The sequence below is a fragment of the Pseudophryne corroboree genome, chromosome 1 (genome assembly GCF_028390025.1).
Source record: "Pseudophryne corroboree isolate aPseCor3 chromosome 1, aPseCor3.hap2, whole genome shotgun sequence".
Lineage (NCBI taxonomy): Eukaryota > Metazoa > Chordata > Amphibia > Anura > Myobatrachidae > Pseudophryne > Pseudophryne corroboree.
In genome coordinates this window covers 575,868,834-575,889,849 of record NC_086444.1, presented here as the reverse complement: position 1 = coordinate 575,889,849, position 21,016 = coordinate 575,868,834, and the positions used below count along the sequence as shown (strand labels likewise).

Genomic DNA, 21,016 nt, shown 5'->3' with positions numbered 1-21,016 from the left:
TCGGGATCAGCAGTTGAGCAGGGGCCGTCCCTTCCGGAGGCCCGCATACCAGCCTCTGCCCAGATTTATTACAGGGTTTGGCATTCTTACTTCACCTGGTGTGCTGATAAGAATTATGATGCCTATCGTTTCAGGACTTCCGGAATTCTGTCTTTTCTACAAAGAGGCTTGGACTTAGGTCTTCGTCTTGACTCCCTTAAGGTTCACATATCTGCCTTGTCTGTGGTGTTTGAGCGCACAATTGCCTCTATTCCTGATGTGCATACGTTAATTCAGGGTGTTCTACATTTTCAGCCTCCCTATGTCTCCCCAGTGGCTCTATGGGACCTGTCTATTGTATTGAAAGCCCTCCAAGAATTTCCCTTCGAACCTCTTGAATCGGTGGACCTCAAATAGCTCACAGCCAAGGTCCTGCTCTTGCTGGCTATTGCCTCTGCAAGAAGGGTCACGGACTTAGGCGCTTTGTCCTGTCGTCCGTCCTTTCTGATTTTTCCACCGTGACAGGGCAGTTCTCCAAACCCGGCCTGGTTACTTCCCTATGGTGGTGTCATCTTTTCGCCTTAACCAAGAGATTGTGGTCCCGGCCTTAGCCTCTTCGGACTTGTCGGCTAAAGAAAGGTCTTTAGATGTGGTACGGGCTCTCCGTATCTATGTGGACAGAACCGCCTCAATAGTATGGTCTGATGCCCTATTTGTCCTGTTTAGATTCCACAAACGTGGCTGGCCTGCGAATAAGCAAACCTTGGCCAGATGGATTAGAATGGTGATTGCAAATGCTTACGCGCAGGCTGGTCTTACAGCTCCTGCTGCGATAAAGGCCCATTTTACCCGGTCTGTTGGACCTTCCTGGGTGGCCCGCCGTGGCGCGTCCGCAGGACAATTGTGCAAGGCGGCTACGTGGTCCTCAGTGAATATGTTTCTTAGGTTCTATGCTTTTGATACCTTCGCCTTCCAGGATGCTTCCTTTGGACGGCGGATTCTCACATCCGCTAAGGCACGTCTCCTCCCTTGAGGAACTGATTTAGGACATCCCTGATGTTTCCCTGTGGAAACTTATGTACCTTTCTGCAGAAAAGGGGTGTTATGGTAGACTTACCATTGTTAACATTCTTTCTGCGAAGTACACAGGGTTCCACAGGGTGCCCATCCTGACGCACCTAGCTTCTTTGGGTTTGTAAAGCCACTGGCACCTTCCCTGTGGAACCGTGTGTACTTCGCAGAAAGAGTGTTAACAATGGTAAGTCTACCATAACACTATAGATAGATAGAGATAGATATATATATATATATATATATATATATAATATTCTCTCTCTCTCTCTCTCTCTCTCTCTCTCTCTCTCTCTTCCATGGGCCGGGTACCTGCACTAAAAGATAGCATAGACTCTGGGATGGTACAGCACTCCTGGCAGCTTATACAAGAGACGTTACTGCAGCATAAATGAGTCACAACCTTTCAATGCCTTTAATGCGGCATTGATGAAAACGCTGTATTGTAGTGAAACGTTGTGACGCATTTATGCTGCAGTAACGTCTGTTGTATAAGCCGCCACTTATATATATATATATATATATATATATATATATATATATATATATATATATATATATATATATATATATACTATGGAAAAGAGGCACTCAATCAATCATGGTATATGAAAAAAAGTCTTATAAATTTTATTTTCACCCAACAACGGGCATTTCAGGTGGAATCACATTGATGGTGGTGGCTCAGCAAAAACTCTTGAATAAAATACAGCTTATGCAGCATCATAAAGTGCTTTAGAGTAAACAAATGTTTTGCTTATAAAGAGGATGTGAAAAAGATCAAACCAGTACGTCCGTCGACCTCGGTCCCATGTGGACCGTTCAAGACTCGCACACCAAGTAACAGTCACCTTCCACCATCCAGAGCCATCTGCAAGCTCTGCATGATGCACTTTATGATGCTGCATAAGCTGTATTTTATTCAAGAGTTTTTGCTGAGCCACCACCATCAATGTGATTCCACCTGAAATGCCCGTTGTTGGGTGAAAATAAAATTTATAAGACTTTTTTTCATATACCATGATTGATTGAGTGCCTCTTTTCCATATTATATTTTTACTGGACCATCAAGGAACAGATTATAGGGAGCACCTGGATATATTATTTTTCAAAAGTGTGCAAATGTATATATAGCTTTTTATATATATATATATATATATATATATATATATATATATATATATATATATATATATATATATATATATATATATATATATATATAATAAATAAATAAATAAATAAATAAATAATCGATGTGGATTGGCACTCCCACAAGTATAGTAAAGAAGCTATGGTGCCCTCTTGTGACCGATGTTATAGAACAAAGCTGGAAATGATGAAGCGCCACTCAGTCTTGAAAATGATGCAATTCTACACCTTGACAAAAGGGCACGTTAGCCTGAAACGTTGGGAACTTATGGAGTCATTTTTCAATACACTGCATCATTTTAAAGATTCTGAGTGCCACTTCATCATTTTTAGCTTTGTTCTATATATATATATATATATATATATATATATATATATATATATATATATATATATACATATACATATACACACACACCTACATACACACACAGTTTGGTGTGACCCGGTACTTCTCACGCTCCCCAGCATCTGCAGTAGCTGCTCCCGTGCCTTCTCCATGTGGAATTAACTCCCTTATACAACAATAGCGAAAAGAGTGGCACTGGGAGACTTGCAATTTCAGTGGAAAAAAAAAAGTGCTTTTTAATGCAGTTTCTACGTTTCGGGGTCGCAGCCGAGTTTTGGTTTTCGTTTTAGATCTGGATGATTTTTGAAGAAAATCAACATAAAAACAGCTAAAATTACATAATTTGGGGGTAATTTTGATCCTATAGTACTATTAACCTCAATAACATTCATTTCCCATCTATTCTGAACACCTCACGCCTCACAATATTGTTTTTATGCCTAAAAGTTGCACAGAGTTTGCTGTATGACTAAGCTAAGCGACACAAGTGTGCGGCACAAACACCTGGCCCATCTAGGAGTGGTACTGCAGTGGCAGACAGGAGGGCAGATATTAAAAAAAGGCCCCAAACAGCACCTTATGGAAAGATGTAGAAGAGGTGCAATGAGGTAGCTGTATGACTAAGCCAAGCGACACAAATATTTCCCACTGGAATTATACAGCAATATCACAGGAATTATATGGCAGTACCACTGGACATATACGGAAGTGTCAGACAGAATGGCAATTTAAAAAAATAGTCCCAAAACAGCAAATGATGCAAAGAAATAAAAAAGAGGTGCAAGATGGAATTGTCCTTGGGCCCTCCCACCCACCCTTATGTTGTATAAACAGGACATGCACACTTTAACAAATCAATCATTTCAGCGACAGGGTCTGTCACACGACTGTGGCTGAAATGACTGGTTTGTTTGGGCCACCACCAAAAAATAATCAATCAATCTCTCCTTGCACAAACTGGCTCTACAGAGGCAAGATGTCGTCCTCATCCTCAGATTCCTCACCCCTTTAACTGTGTATTTCCCCTCCTCACAGAGTATAAATTTGTCCCCACTGGAATCCACCATCACAGGTCCCTGTAATTGCTGGTCAAGGTCTTCCTGGAGGAATTTATAATTCATTTTGATGAACATCATCTTATCCACATTTTGTGGAAGTAACCTCCTATGCAGATCGCTGACAAAGTTACCGGCTGCACTAAACACTCTTTCGGAGTACACACTGGAGGGGGGCAACTTAGGTAAAATAAAGCCAGTTTGTGCAAGGGCCTCCAAATTGCCTCTTTTGCCTGCCAGTATACATACAGACTGTCTGACATGCCTACTTGGATGCTGTCACTCATATAATGCTCCACCATTCTTTCAATGGTGACAGAATCATATACAGTGACAGTAGAAGACATGTCAGTAATCGTTGGCAGGTCCTTCAGTCCGGACCAGATGTCAGCACTTGCTCCTGACTGCCCTGCATCACCGCCAGTGGGTGGTTTTGGAAAGGTTATCCTTTTCCTTGCAGCTCCAATGGCGGTAGAAAATGAAGGAGGAGCTGTTGGTGGGTCACGTTCCGCTTGACTTGACAAGTGTCTCACCAGCAGGTCTTTGAACATCTGCACACTTGTGTCTGCTGGAAAGAGAGATACAACAAAGGCTTTAAACCTAGGATCGAGCACGGTGGCCAAAATGTAGTGCTCTGATTTCAACAGATTGAACACCCGTGAATCCTGGTTAAGCGAATGAAGGGCTCCATCCACAAGTCCCACATGCCTAGCGGAATCGCTCCGTTTTAGCTCCTCCTTCAATCTCTCCAGCTGCTTCTGCAAAAGCCTGATGAGGGGAATGACCTGACTTAGGCTGGCAGTGTCTGAACTGACTTCACGTGTGGCAAGTTCAAAGGGTTGGAGAACCTTGCACAACGTTGAAATCATTCTCCACTGCGCTTGAGTCAGTTGCATTCCCCCTCCTTTGCCTATATCGTAGGCAGATGTATAGGCTTGAATGGCCTTTTGCTGCTCCTCCATCCTCTGAAGCATATAGAGGGTTGAATTCCACCTCGTTACCACCTCTTGCTTCAGCTGATGGCAGGGCATGTTCAGGAGGGTTTGCTGGTGCTCCAGTGTTCGGCACGCGGTGGCTGAATGCCGAACGTGGCCCGCAATTCTTCGGGCCACCGACAGCATCTCTTGCACGCCCCTGTCATTTTGAAAAAAATTCTGCACCACCAAATTCATTGTATGTGCAAAACATGGGACTTGCTAGAATTTGCCCAGATGTAATGCAAGCACAATATTGGTGGCGTTGTCCAATGTTACAAATCCCCAGGAGAGTCCAATTGGGGTAAGTCAATCTGCGATGATGTTCCTCAGTTTTCGTAAGAGGTTGTCAGCTGTGTGCCTCTTATGGAAAGCGGTGATACAAAGCGTAGCCTGCCTAGTAATGAGTTGGTGTTTGCGAGATGTTGCTACTGGTGCCACTGCTGCTGTTGTTGCTGCGGGAGGCAATACATCTACCCAGTGGGCTGTCACAGTCATATAGTCCTTAGTCTGCCCCGCTCCACTTGTCCACATCTCCGTGGTTAAGTGGACAGTGGGTACAACTTCATTTTTTAGGACACTGGTGACTCTTTTTCTGACGTCTGTGTACATTCTCGGTATCGCCTGCCTAGACAAGTGGAACCTAGATGGTATTTGGTACCGGGGGGACACTACCTCAAGCAATTCTCTAAGTCCCTGTGAACTAACGGCGGATACTGGATGCACGTCTAAGACCAACATAGTTGTCAAGGCCTGAGTTATCCGCTTTGCCACAGGATGACTGCTGTGATATTTCATCTTCCTCGCAAAGGACTGTTGGACAGTCAATTGCTTACTGGAAGTAGTACAAGTGGTCTTCCGACTTCCCCTCTGGGATGATGATTGACTCCCAGCAGCAACAACAGCAGCGCCAGCAGCAACAGCAGCAGTAGGCGTTCCACTCAAGGATCCATTGGAGGAATCCCAGTTATGCGAGGACTTGTCAGAATGGCCAGTGACATGGCCTGCAGGACTATTGGCGTTCCTGTCTAAGGAGGAAATTGACATTGAGGAAGTTTGTGGGGTGGTTTGCAGGAGCTTGGGTACAAGAGGAAGAAGGGATTTAGTTGTCAGCGGACTGCTTCCGCTGTCACCCAAAGTTTTTGAACTTGTCAATGACTTCTGATGAATGCGCTCCAGGTGACGTATAAGGGAGGATGTTCCTAGGTGGTTAACGTCCCTACCCCTACTTATTACAGCTTGACAAAGGCAACACACGGCTCGACACCTGTTGTCCGCATTTCTGTTAAAATAATTCCACACCGAAGAGGTGATTTTTTTTTTTTTATTTTGACCAGGCATGTCAATGGCTTTATTCATCCCACGGACAACAGTTGTCTCCCCGGGTGCCTGACTTAAACAAACCACCTCTCCATCAGAATCCTCCTTGTCAATTTCCTCCTCAGCGCCAGCAACACCCATATACTCATCCTGGTGTACTTCAACAGTGACATCTTCAATTTGAATATCAGGAACTGGACTGCGGGTGCTCCTTCCAGCACTTGTAGAGGGCGTGCAAATGGTGGAAGGAGCCACCTCTTGCGGTCCAGTGTTGGGAAGGTCAGGCATCGCAACCGACACAATCGGACTCTCCTTGGGGATTTGTGATTTAGAAGAACGCACAGTTCTTTGCTCTGCTTTTGCCAGCTTAACTCTTTTCATTTTTCTAGCGAGAGGATGAGTGCTTCCATCCTCATGTGAAGCTGAACCAATAGCCATAAACATAGGCCAGGGCCTCAGCCGTTCCTTGCCACTCCGTGTCGTAAATGGCATATTGGCAAGTTTACGCTTCTCCTCAGACACTTTTAATTTAGATTTTTGGGTCATTTTACTGAACTTTTGTTTTTTGGATTTTACTTGCTCTCTACTATAACATTGGGCATCGGCCTTGGCAGACGACGTTGATGGCATTTCATCGTCTCTGCTAGGACTAGTGGCAGCAGCTTCAGCACTAGGTGGAAGTGGATCTTGATCTTTCCCTATTTTACCCTCCAAATTTTTGTTCTCCATTTTTTAATGTGTAGAATTATATGCCAGTAATATATCTGGAATTAGAAGGCAGTAATGTCTGGAATTAGATACCACTAGATAGATACCAGATACCACTGTGACTGGAATGATGATGACCTTTGCACAGTGACCGGACACTACCACAACACCCTACAGCAGCAAAATGCAGCACAAGACACTGGACTTTTAGTAATGTACTGTAGAATACTGGTCGCCACAATGCAGCACAAGACAACAGTGATACTGAGCACTGATGAGGATACTAGAACTGACACTGGGCAGCAAGATGCAGCACTGGACTATTGTACAGTAGTATACTGGTCACCACAATGCAGCACTGACATGAGCACTGATATTGAGCTTTCCACTCAGAGAACGTAGCCACGTCCTCTCGCTCTCTTTACAACGCACAAGTGAAAATGGCGGCGACGCGCGGCTATTTATATGGAATCCGAATCTCGCGAGAATCCGACAGCGGGATGATGACGTTTTGCCTCGTTCGGGTTTTCCGAGTCAGGTGGGAAGAACCGAGGCTGCCTTGGACCCGTGTAAACCACGTGGAGTTCGGGGGGGTTCGGTTCTTGGAGAACCGAACCCGCTCATCTCTACATACAACACAGCCTTATATTTATATAATGCAAGCCTGCCCTAGTGTATGTGAGAGGAGACATAAAAGGGGGGGACCCAGGTGCACCAAGTGCTGCACAGCCCCAGTGAGGCTGTCAGCGTTTATGTAAACACAGTGAGACTGTAATTTGATAAAATCCCTCAGAGGGATTGTTATTGTGCAGTAATATAGCAGCTCTCCCCTTCTGTACCCAATACCAGCGATCCAGGGACTGTTTTGAGGAGCTGTGGAGGCTGCTGCTGCTGCTATGCAGAGGAAGGGGCCAAAATGCCTCTGAGCCCGCTCTCGGGTTGCTCCGCCCCCCCGCCATGGCACCGGAGCTACCTTGTATATTTATACTGGCCATGTCTCCCAAGTAGTAAAAACCTTACATAAATGCGTGGTTTACCTTAAATAGCCAGTCTCACGCAGGGGGGATCCATCGCCACACCTGCGCTTTGAGCCGCACAATAAACCGAGGGACCTCCCTAGCACCGATGATCACCTTCAGGCAGCGTTAGGGGTGTGCGACATGCTGCGGCAGCCAAGACGCCATGGCCCGCTGAACAAACAGCCCCTCAGGACGGTGGTCCTGCAGCGGGGAAGCGAGTCTGCACCTCAAGAGGCCGGTGATCGCCCCACCCCTAACTCCCACGGGGCAGGTATGCTGTTGCCCAAACAGCATACTGAAATAAATAAAAAACTTTAAAAGAAATTGAAGAAAAAGTCTGGAGCTAGCAGAGTGTGCATCCTCTCCTGAGGGCACTTTTTTCTAAACTGAGCTGTAGGAGGAGGCATAGAGGGGAGGAGCCAGCACACCCAGTGGAAGAAATTGAAAGTGCACTGGCTCCTTTGGACCCGTCTACACCCCCATCGTACTAATCTGTCCCCAATATTATATATATATATATATATATATATATATATATATATATATATATATATATATATATATATATATATATATATATATATAATAAGAATTTACTTACCGATAATTCTATTTCTCGGAGTCCGTAGTGGATGCTGGGGTTCCTGAAAGGACCATGGGGAATAGCGGCTCCGCAGGAGACAGGGCACAAAAAAGTAAAGCTTTTACCAGATCAGGTGGTGTGCACTGGCTCCTCCCCCTATGACCCTCCTCCAGACTCCAGTTAGGTACTGTGCCCGGACGAGCGTACACAATAAGGGAGGCAATTTGAATCCCGGGTAAGACTCATACCAGCCACACCAATCACACCGTACAACTTGTGATCTAAACCCAGTTAACAGTATGATAACAGAAAGAGCCTCTTAAAGATGGCTCCTTAACAATATAACCCGAATTTGTTAACAATAACTATGTACAGTATTGCAGATAATCCGCACTTGGGATGGGCGCCCAGCATCCACTACGGACTCCGAGAAATAGAATTATCGGTAAGTAAATTCTTATTTTCTCTATCGTCCTAAGTGGATGCTGGGGTTCCTGAAAGGACCATGGGGATTATACCAAAGCTCCCAAACGGGCGGGAGAGTGCGGATGACTCTGCAGCACCGAATGAGAGAATTCCAAGTCCTCTTTTGCCAGGGTATCAAATTTGTAGAATTTTACAAACGTGTTTTCCCCCGACCACGTAGCTGCTCGACAGAATTGTAATGCCGAGACCCCTCGGGCAGCCGCCCAAGATGAGCCCACCTTCCTTGTGGAATGGGCCTTAACAGATTTAGGCTGTGGCAGGCCTGCCACAGAATGAGCAAGTTGAATTGTGTTACAAATCCAACGAGCAATCGTCTGCTTAGAAGCAGGGGCACCCAACTTGTTGGGTGCATATAGTATCAACAGCGAGTCAGATTTTCTGACTTCAGCCGTCCTTGAAATGTATATTTTTAAGGCTCTGACAACGTCCAACAACTTGGAGTCCTCCAAGTCGCCAGTGGCCGCAGGCACCACAATAGGTTGGTTCAGGTGAAACGCTGATACCACCTTAGGGAGAAAATGCGGACGAGTCCTCAGTTCTGCCCTATCCGAATGGAAGATTAGATAAGGGCTTTTATAAGATAAAGCCGCCAATTTAGATACTCTCCTGGCGGAAGCCAGGGCCAGTAACATAGTCACTTTCCATGTGAGATATTTAAAATCCACCTTTTTCAATGGTTCAAACCAATGGGATTTGAGGAAATCTAAAACTACATTTAGATCCCACGGTGCCACCGGAGGCACCACAGGAGGCTGTATATGCAGTACTCCTTTAACAAAAGTCTGTACCTCAGGAACTGAGGCCAATTCTTTTTGGAAGAATATTGACAGGGCCGAAATTTGAACCTTAATAGATCTCAATTTGAGACCCATAGACAATCCTGATTGTAGGAAATGTAGGAAACGACCCAGTTGAAATTCCTCCGTCGGAACACTCCGATCCTCGCACCACGCGACATATTTTCGCCAAATGCGGTGATAATGTTTCGCGGTGACTTCCTTCCTTGCCTTAATCAAGGTAGGAATGACTTCTTCTGGAATGCCTTTCCCTTTTAGGATCTGGCGTTCAACCGCCATGCCGTCAAACGCAGCCGCGGTAAGTCTTGAAAGAGACAGGGACCCTGTTGTAGCAGGTCCCTTCTCAGAAGTAGAGGGCACGGGTCGTCCGTGACCAACTCTTGAAGTTCCGGGTACCAAGTCCTTCTTGGCCAATCCGGAGCCACTAGTATTGTTCTTACTCCTCCTCACCGTATAATCTTCAATACCTTTGGTATGAGAGGCAGAGGAGGAAACACATATACTGATTTGTACACCCAAGGTGTTACCAGTGCGTCCACAGCTATTGCCTGTGGATCTCTTGACCTGGCGCAATACTTGTCCAGTTTCTTGTTGAGGCGAGACGCCATCATGTCTACCATTGGTCTTTCCCAACAGTTTATTAGCATGTGGAAGACTTCTGGATGAAGACCCCCCTCTCCCGGGTGAATATCGTGTCTGCTGAGGAAGTCTGCTTCCCAGTTGTCCACGCCCGGGAAGAACACTGCTGACAGTGCTATTACGTGATTCTCCGCCCAGCGAAGAATCTTGGCAGCTTCTGCCATTGCACTCCTGCTTCTTGTGCCGCCCTGTCTGTTTACATGGGCGACCGCCGTGATGTTGTCCGACTGAATCAACACCGGTTTTCCTTGCAGGAGTGGTTCCGCCTGGCTTAGAGCATTTTAGATTGCTCTTAGTACCAGAATGTTTATGTGAAGAGACTTTTCCAGGTTCGTCCATACCCCCTGGAAGTTTCTTCCTTGTGTGACTGCTCCCCAACCTCTCAGGCTGGCGTCCGTGGTCACCAGGATCAAATCCTGTATGCCGAATCTGCGGCCCTCCAATAGATGAGCCTTTTGCAACCACCACAGAAGATATACCCTTGTCCTTGGCGACAGGGTTATTCGCAGGTGCATCTGAGGATGCGACCCTGACCATTTGTCCAACAGATCCCTTTGGAAAATTCTTGCATGGAATCTGCCGAATGGAATTGCTTCGTAAAAAGCCACCATTTTTCCCAGGACTCTTGTGCATTGATGTACAGACACCTTTCCTGGTTTTAGGAGGTTCCTGACAGGTCGGATAACTCCTTGGCTTTTTCCTCGGGAAGAAAAACCTTTTTCTGAACCGTGTCCAGAATCATCCCTAGGAACAGCAGACGTATCGTCGGAAAACAGCTGCGATTCTTGGAATATTTAGAATCCAGTCGTGCCGTCGAAGAACTACTTTAGATAGTGCTCTTCCGACCTCCAACTGTTCTCTGGAACTTGCCCTTTTTAGGTCGTGCAAGTAAGGGATAATTTAGATGCCTTTTTTCTTTGAAGAAACATCTTTTCGGCCATTACCTTGGTAAAAAGGCCCGGGGTGCCGTGGATAATTCAAACGGCATCGTCTGAAACTGATATTGACAGTTCTGTACCACGAACCAGAGGTACCCTTGATGAGAAGGACAAAATTTGGACATGGAGGTAATCCTTGATGTCCAGGGACACCATATAGTCCCCTTTTTTCCGGTTCGCTATCACTGCTCTGAGTGACTTTATCTCGATTTGAACCTTTTATGTAAGTGTTCAAAACATTTTAGATTTAGACTATGTGTCACCAAGCCGTCTGGCTTCAGTACCACAATATAGTGTGGAAAAATAATACCCTTTTCCTTGTCGTAGGAGGGGTACTTTGATTATCACCTGCTGGATATACAGCTTGTGAATTGTTTCCAATGCTGCCTCCCTGTCGGAGGGAGCCGTTGGTAAAGCAGACTTCAGGAACCTGCGAGGAGAAGATGTCTCGACTCTCCAATCTTTACCCCTGGGATAATACTCGTACGATCTAGGGGTCAACTTGCGAGTGATCCCACTGCGCCCTGAGACTCTTGAGACTACCCCCCCACCTTGAGTCCGCTTGCACGGCCCCAGCGTCATGCTGAGGACTTGGCAGACGCGGTGGAGGGCTTCTTTTCCTGGGAAAGGGCTGCCTGCTGCAGTCTACTTCCCTTACCTCTATGTCTGGGCAGATATGACTGGCCTTTTGCCTGCATGCCCTCATGGGAAAGGAAAGATTGAGGCTGAAAAGACGGTGTCTTTTTTAGCTGAGATGTAACTTGGGGTAAAAAAGGTTGGATTTCCCAGCTGTTGCTGTGGTCCCCAGGTCCGATGGACCGACCCCCAAATAACTCCTTCCCTTTATACAGCAATACTTCCATCTGCCGTATGGGATCTGTATCACCTGACGACTGTCGTGTCCCTGACATCTTCTGGGAGATATGGACAACGCACTTATCTTGATGCCAGAGAGCAAATATCCCTCTGTGCATCTCACATACATATATATAGAATGCATCCTATTAAATGCTCTACATGAATAAAATATTTTCAGTCAGGGAATCCGACCAAGCCAACCCAGCACTGCATCTCCAGGCTGATGGCGATCGCTGGTCGCAGTATAACCACCGTATGTGTGTATATACTTTTTAGGATATTTTTCCAGCTTCCTATCAGCTGGCTCCTTGAGGGCGGCCGTATCTGGAGACGGTAACGCCACTTGATAAGCGTGTGAGCGCCTTATCACCCTAAGGGGTGTTTCCCAACGTACCCTAATTTCTGGCGGGAAAGGGTATAACGCCAATATTTGCTATCGGGGTAACCCTACGCATCATCACACACTTCATTTTATTTTATCCGATTCAGGAAAAACTACAGGTAGTTTTTTTAAAACCCCTGACGGTGTTTCTGAGACGCCTGGACCGGTCCTAATAGATTGTCGGCCGTCTCATGTCGTCAACCGACCTTGCAGCGTGTTGACATTCTCACGTAATTCTCTAAATAAGCCATCCATTCCGGTGTCGACTCCCTAGAGAGTGACATCACCATTACAGGCAATTTCTCCGCCTCCTCACCAACATCGTCCTCATACATGTCGACACACACGTGCCGACACACAGCACACACACCGGGAATGCTCTGACAGAGGACAGGACCCACTAGCCCTTTGGGGAGACAGAGGGAGAGTCTGCCAGCACACACCAAAAACGCTATAATTATATAGGGACAACCTTATATAAGTGTTTCTCCCTTATAGCATCTTTTATATATATACAATATCGCCAAAATCAGTGCCCCCCCTCTCTGTTTTAACCCTGTTTCTGTAGTGCAGTGCAGGGGAGAGCCTGGGAGCCTTCTCTCCAGCTTTTCTGTGAGAGAAAATGGCGCTGTGTGCTGAGGAGATAGGCCCCGCCCCTTTTACGGCGGGCTCGTCTCCCGCTATTTTTGAAGTTAGGCAGGGGTTAAATATCTCCATATAGCCTCTGTGGGCTATATGTGAGGTATTTTTTGCCTCTAATAAGGTTTTTATTTGCCTCTCAGAGCGCCCCCCCCAGCGCTCTGCACCCTCAGTGACTGTTGTGTGAAGTGTGCTGAGAGGAAAATGGCGCACAGCTGCAGTGCTGTGCGCTACCTTTATGAAGACTCAGGAGTCTTCAGCCGCCGATTTTGGACCTCTTCTCTCTTCAGCGTCTGCAAGGGGGCCGGCGGCGCGGCTCCGGTGACCATCCAGGCTGTACCTGTGATCGTCCCTCTGGAGCTAGTGTCCAGTAGCCAAGCAGCAAATCCACTCTGCACGCAGGTGAGTTCACTACTTCTCCCCTAAGTCCCTCGTTGCAGTGATCCTGTTGCCAGCAGGACTCACTGTAAAGTAAAAAACCTAAGCTAAACTTTCTCTAAGCAGCTCTTTAGGAGAGCCACCTAGATTGCACCCTTCTCGTTCGGGCACAAAATCTAACTGGAGTCTGGAGGAGGGTCATAGGGGGAGGAGCCAGTGCACACCACCTGATCTGGTAAAAGCTTTACTTTTTTGTGCCCTGTCTCCTGCGGAGCCGCTATTCCCCATGGTCCTTTCAGGAACCCCAGCATCCACTTAGGACGATAGAGAAATATATATATATATATATATATATATACATACATACATACATACATACATACATACACACACACACACACACACACACACACACACACACATATACATATACACACACACATTTTTGTTAACATTTATCATCTCTACCCTGAGATACATATAGTATGCCCATTATCCCTCTGGACCAGTAATATATACTCAGTATCAGGCCTATAAGTGTAACCAACTATATGGCCCACAGTACCCCTTGCCCATGAATTACACATTCAAAACAGTACTTCATACATTTAATGGACTCACATTTGATAATTTAGTTTTTTTCTTTAAACACAAAAAAACGCAGAAATAATAGACAATATACATGTTAATTCAGTCCCACAGCAGTACATTATTTAATGCTTTCCTCCTGCAATGACACTGCCCCCAAACCACACCAAACTAGCCACAGAGCACAAATGCAAAGAGCAAAAATGGCTGATAGGCATTAATCCCCATTCTACAGCCCTGCCCACACACCCAGAAATGCCTCCCCAATATTAAAATCTGTAAATAAGGTGCCAATTCCAAAGATATCTTTCATCATTCAAATTGTCTGAAAAATCGCTTATGGGCCCTACACACTTGCCGATACCACTAAACGATATGAACGTTCTCGTTCATTAATGAACAAGAACTCGTTCATATCGTTCAGTGTGTAGGCACCAACGATGAACGATGCACAGCCCCGCGCTCGCTCATCATTAGTGCCGGGTCGCTTATGCATGCAGGCCAATATGGACAATCTTGTCCATATTAGCATGCACTGCTATGGAGACGGGTGACGTGGATAGCGAAGAAACTTCACTCCCACCGTCACCTCCCCCCCCCCTCGCCGTTGAGTTACCTGTATCGGCCGTCGGGCAGCTCGGCTGATGTGTAGGGGCCATATGTGTGTACACTCAATTTCGTTTGTCAGGGCTCTGGGAAGTTCAAGGCAAATTGCTCATCTTTCACATTGGTCTTGTCTTCTAGTGTGTATGAGCCTTCACAGTCACCACATAATGCATTAAATTCACAGAGAGCAGCTATAGAATGTAGATGCTTTTTACAGGGCTGCCCCTGCACAGCTTGAAACATTAACATAATACGCACGATGGGCAAAAAGTGATGTGAACAGGGCCGGACTGCCTATCTGGCACTGCTGGCAAATGCCAAAAGGGCTGGTGGGCCGGTCCTCCGGCTCACTGCTGTAGAAGCTCCGCCGCCCCCATTGCCCATCTCCATGGGAATGGAGGCGTGCCGCGAGTCCACGCCCCCTGACTCGGGGCACTTCCCGCCCGTTTCCATAGATGTGAATGTGTCAAAAGGACAGAACTACTGTATGTTTCGCCCATATTTAGCAAACATAAGAGCAAGGGATATCAGATATCTCCTGCCTTGTGAGCAACCACGCCTACTGGAGATATCCCCATAGTTATGTGGATGGGTTAATGAGCTATTTAATATGCTCTGAAAAAGCTTAGAATGGCAGAGCTTGCCTTGTGTTAGCTAAAGTCATCTTCAGATTCCTTATGGGAATGGCTGCGCATGTTACACAGCTTGCTCTAAACCCAGAAATACATTTCTAGCATTAGTTATCACTTTTATTTATTCTTACAGCCCTGAAGGGTGGTCATGGCTAGGGCTAACACCCCATTGTGCCTAACCCTAACCCCACCGAGTGCCTAACCCCCACCCCCTAACCCTAAAGCAAACCCTGATACTTACCTTCAGTGTTCCAGCGCTGGTCTCCTGAGTGGTATGAGGATTCTGGCATTTATCACATGACCACCATCATCCCAACCGCCGTCATGAGAACACATCCCTTTGGGTCTAGACACCGAACATTAATACATCACCCTGAAAACAGATTCCAAGTCGCTAAGCTATGAGGTTATAAGGAACGTTACTTTTGGGAGCATTGCATGGAACGACCCCTTACTCACAAACGTGGCAGTGGATTCTTGACAGACGCTGAATAAAACATAACATACTATTTACTTTATTGTTAATAATGCTATACTATATTTCTCATATCTTTAGGTCTTAAATGTGACTTCAACACAAAATATTCATATTCTATCTAAGCAGTTACTACTCTGGAAAAGCCTTCAAATCACTTCAAATGCTGGCACACGAGTCCATACAGGAGACTGCAGTGCTAGGGCAGTTCCACAGCATTTCTTCGTATTTTCTGGTATACAGGGGGCATTACAGGCATATGAATTCCCACTACACCTGCTTGTTGTCCCTTACCTCCATTTTTCAGGGGCGGCAGCTCTTTCTCTATTAGCTTGAAATCCTCAGGTTTTGGTGCACCATCAAAGTGCTTCACCATAATCCATGACTTAGATATAACCATCTTTATTCACCTGTGAATGGGAGAGCGAAATTACTGTAACACCCAAAAACAGGAGACAGAAAATAGGGGGCACCAGTCTTGTCAGCAGTGGTAAACTATTTGCGGCAATAAGAAATTCCATAGCGCCCAGTTGTATGAAGAAACATATCCAGTGACAGGTGCACCGATAGGTGCCTGTCCCTGCAATGTGTAATGTAAAGTGATCAGCAATCACTTTACTTGGTGCTGCAGGACTGTGGGTGGCCTACTGTTTACTGCGGTCACCAGATGGCCACTGACGCATGCGCTGTTACCCATAAAATACCCATGTGACATATCTCATAGGCTACAATGGCTAACATTCACTTAAAATGGCATTAGCTAATGGGTGGATCTATGCGGGCTGGTATTCCGATAGGATCTGCTGCTGAACCCTTTTGATGTGGAATGTAGTCACGATCCCGGTGGCCGGGATCCTAGCCACCAGGATGACGGCAGGGGGCCGAGGGCTATTCCCACTCGTGGGTGTCCACGACATCCATAGAGTGGAACTAGAACCTGTGGCGAACGCAGCAAACCATCAATCCCACAAGGGACTTTGTTGCACTTGCTCCCCTGCCAGCCGGGATCCCGGCATCGGCATGCTGACCGCTGGTATCCTGAACCCAACCCTTTCATATATCCAGGAGATAAATATATTTTATCTGTTTTGCGGGGGGAACCTGCAAAATATAAGTAATAAATATGCCCTTTAGAAATGAATCAGCAATTAGCCAGTTATAAGAGATTATTTAGTATTTTGGATATCAGATTTTTCCATATTTTGAATTATTTGCATTCCTTAATGAGATATCTTGGGGTTAGGACCCAAGTCTAAACACAGAATACATTTATGTTTCATGTACACCTGATACACACAGCTTGAAGATCATTTTATACAATATTTTTGTAATAATTTTGTACATGAAGCAAAGTTTGTGCACACTAGACCATTAGAAAGCAAAGTTTGGAGTCTCAGTCTGTACTGGTATGATAATGATAATAACCAGCATGTACATTATCTGTACCAGTGATGTCATCCCAAGTATGGCTACTGACTGACTCCATACTGTCCTGGAGAAGCTGTACATTCTCTCTTACCACTGCCGCCCAGCATCACTGAGGAGCTGAGCAAACTTCTTGATAAATTGTGATAAGACATTTTAGAATATGATTGCCAATGCTTGCTATGTAGACCACTTAGCGCTTGGTACTGCATGTTTAACCTTTATAAGTTGCTTTAAAATAATATAGCATTACGTTAACTCTATTATTTTTTTTAAAGATGTTTATTGAGTAAGAAAGAAATACACACACATTTCCACAACAATTGTAAGATATTGACAATAGAAAAATATAGGGATAGCAATAATCATAATGACATGTAGGAATGTACATCATAACAGTCGTTCATCACAGATCATATAAGAAAGCAAAGGAATAAATAGAGTAGCTCAAAGTGTAAAAAATGGGGAGTGATTATCTCCTGGTGATATTAAGAAGTCTAAAGGGGGGTACTCATGGAGCGATCGCTGCTTAAAATCTAAGCAATCTGACTAGATTGCTTAGATTTTAAGCACGAGTACTGGCCTTAACAATGTGGTCAAGAGATTATGAGAGCTGAGGCTAAAAGGGCGGTGATCCCCTTGTGAGAACCTCAGTATTGTACCATGTAGTATATTTAACTACTTTGCGTATGTTGTCACGGGTTGGCTGTGATAGGGTTACTATATAGGGCAACCATATTGCGAAGAATTTGGAAGAGTTGGATTCTGCTCTGAGAGAGCATTCTATCCAGTCCATTTGATAAAGATATGTCAATCTAGGGAACAGAAGAGATATGGGTATAGGGGTTCTATGTATCCATTGTGGCAGTATGGTCTTTTTGGTAGCTGCCGCAATCCGCGCTAATAACAGTTTGTTACCCGAAGACAGTGAAAGACAGTCAGGATCATACTGGTTCCAGAAAGCCCAAATTAAAGTAGCTGTGAAAGAAATATTCAGAGTCGTTGTAATATAATTACAAACATCTTTCCAGAACAATTGTATTACAGGGCACGACCAGAGGCAATGGATAATATCGGCATCAGGTGAAGAACGTTTAAAAACATTGAGAGTTATCAGAGATGCCCGTAAGAAATCTAAGGCGAGGAGTGTAGTATGCTCTAAGCAAAATTTTTAATAGCAATTCTGGATAGGAAGAAGAAACTAAACATTTATTAAGTAATAAGTGCCAGCGTATTATAGTATGAAGATCAGTTCCCGGCAAGGTATCTGTCCATTTAGCTAGGCCCGTAGTTTGACAAGTTAGATCTATCTTACGTCTGGTGTATGCATTACTCACTCTATTTTAAGTAAAATTACCATATTCATTTTCCACTATTATTCAGCAACAATTATTTATTCTGCACAAAACACCTTTCTAACTAACTTATTTGTATTTATTATGTATTGCAATATTTGCAGAGACTGATGTTAATGGCCAAATATTCTCTGTAAAGCTCTGTGGAATATGTGTGCTATATAAAGAATTGGTAATAAATATATGGAGGGGAGGAACTTTTATTATAGATAGCAAAAACAAACACTTGCACACTGGCAATAGATACAGATTTTAAGCAACATGGACTATATTTATATTTGCAACTAAGGGGGTCATTCCGACCAGTTTGCTCGCTGCGTTTTAACGCAGCAGAGTGAACGGGTCCCTGCTGCGCATGCGCCGGCGCCGTAGTGCGCCTGCGGGACGGCCGAAGGCCGTTACAGGACAGCGATCGCCTCTGCCTGACTGACCGGCAGAGGCGATCGATGGGCGGGAGGGTGCAAAACGGCGGCGTTTGACCGCCGTTTCATAGGCGCGGTCCAGCCAACGCAGGCGTGGCCGGACCGAATGGGGGCGGGCCGCAGCAGCTGCGTGACATCAAACGCAGCCGCTATGGGCCAGGGAGCGAGGAGTAGCTCCCGGCCAGCACGCTAAAGCTGCGCTAGCCGAGAGTTACTCCTGAAGTGCAAAGGCATTGCCGCTGTGCGATGCCTATGCACTTCTGCGAGGGTGGCCGGACTGACATGCGGGGCGGACTAGCCCCGTGCTGGGCGTCCTCCCGCATGTCAGGAAAGATGATCGTAGCTGTGCTAAATATAGAACAGCTACGATCAACTCGGAATGACCCCCTAAGAGCAGTCATAAGTCTCTCTTTTTCAGAGGAAAAACAATATTTTCTGATAATTTAGGTCTGATTTAGAGTTGGGAGCAAATCAAGGAAAGAAATCTATATATCTTGCAATGCTAGGGGAGCAAATACATTTATTTCTCTGCATGCAGGGTAAATACTGGCTGCTTTTGCATGTAGCCCACACATACTGTACTGGACAGCTTGACTTTTACACTGCAGTTTTATAATTGAGTTTTTAGACATCCCACTTAAATCTCTCCTTTTAAATCTGCCCCACCTGCAGTGCAACAAAAGGGTTTGCCCAGATACAAAATTTAGTTTTATTTTTTTTATGTTTTGCTCTCAACTCAGAATCGATCCCTATGGGGTCGGGGGAATTCAATTAGCCACTTTCCACGGTAAAAACAAGGCTTTTATCATGACCCCAGATAAGCCACTATTCAATTGTCCAAAAAGACAGATGATAATTCTCTATAGGTGTACCGCAAATTTCAGTGCATCATCTCTGAGCAGGCAATAGGCTTGGGGAAAATCCCTATTTTAAGGTAAACATGTTGTGATTTGGTTTAGAATCCCTGGGACAGCGCTTGAATGACTAATTAGGCACTTAGAAATATTTATTTTTAATTTGTCAAAAATGACATGCCATTTTTTAAGTAAAAAAAATAAAATAAAGGAAATCATGGAAATTGGGGTATTACTGTAGGTATGGGACAGGTATATTGGGGTGCTTTATGAATGGGACAAGTGTTTTTAGGCTTGCAGTTGGGAATAATGAAGAGGGGGGGGGGGGGGTGTTTTTGGAAGTTTTTTTTAAAAGTGGCTTGAAATGACCCAAATACAATCTTATGCAAATGTTGTACCCCAAATTTAATTTTAACACTTATTTTGTGAAACACTTGCTTTATATAATTTTTTCTCTTACGTCCTACAGGATACTGGGAATCCATTTAGTACCATGGGGTATAGATGGGTCCACTAGGAGCCATGGGCACTATAAGAAGTTGATAGTCTGCGCTGGCTCCTCCTTCTATGCCCCTCCTACCAGACTCAGTTTAGAAAATGTGCCCGGAGGAGTCGGTCACGCTTATGGAAGCTCCTGAAGAGTTTTCTGCATTTATTTTATCCGTTTGTTATTTTCAGGCAGGACTGTTTGGCATCAGCCTGCCTGCTTTGTGGGACTTAGGGGGGGGGGGGGGGGGGGGGGAAGACGGGTCAACCTCTTGAAGGGTTAATGCTCCTGTGGGAACTATTCGCAAGCCTCATCACGGCGAGCGTACATTCTCGCAGCACGCAGCCACCCCTAACAGAGCCAGAAGAGTGAAGAGTGGTGAGTACTAAGCCGGCGTCCCGTTTAGCGGGTCGCCGGCCATTATGGCGGCATGAGGGTACAGAGATGCATGGCTTCTAAACGGGGGTGTAATGCGTCTCCAGACTCTTAAGACCCACAAAGATCCCTTCCAGGGAGAAACAGAGATATTATGGAGCCAGCACACAGCGCCCTTATCGCTAATGCCAAGCTTAGCCGGGTCGCAGACTAAGTACCCAGATTGGGGACATGTACTAAGCAGTAATAAAAGTGGAGAAGTGAGTCAGTGGAGAAGTTGCCCATGGCAACCAATCAGCATTGATGTATCATTTATGATTTGCATACTATACAATTGTGCGGAGCAGCCGATTGGTTGCCATGGGCAAAGTCACCACTGGCTCACTTCTCCACTTTTATCACTGCTTAGTACATGTCCCCCCTAAGTCCCCAATCTGGGTACTTAGTCTGCGACCTGGCTAAGCTTGGCA

At 45.4% G+C, this 21,016-nt stretch overlaps 1 protein-coding gene across 2 annotated transcripts in view; it reads right to left on the bottom strand.

The window, feature by feature from the left end:
- The window catches only part of LOC134899860 (prostaglandin reductase 1-like), an 86,489-nt gene that overhangs the window by 40,293 nt on the left and 25,180 nt on the right, over positions 1–21,016 (bottom strand). The window contains exon 2 of one of the 2 annotated variants that reach the window (XM_063914203.1): positions 15,923–16,038. The exons of the other annotated variant lie outside the window; for it this stretch is intronic. Within the exon in view, the coding sequence (XP_063770273.1) occupies positions 15,923–16,028 (106 nt within the window). The 5' untranslated portion in view covers positions 16,029–16,038. The remainder of the gene's footprint in view (positions 1–15,922; positions 16,039–21,016) is intronic. 2 annotated transcript variants of the gene reach the window in all.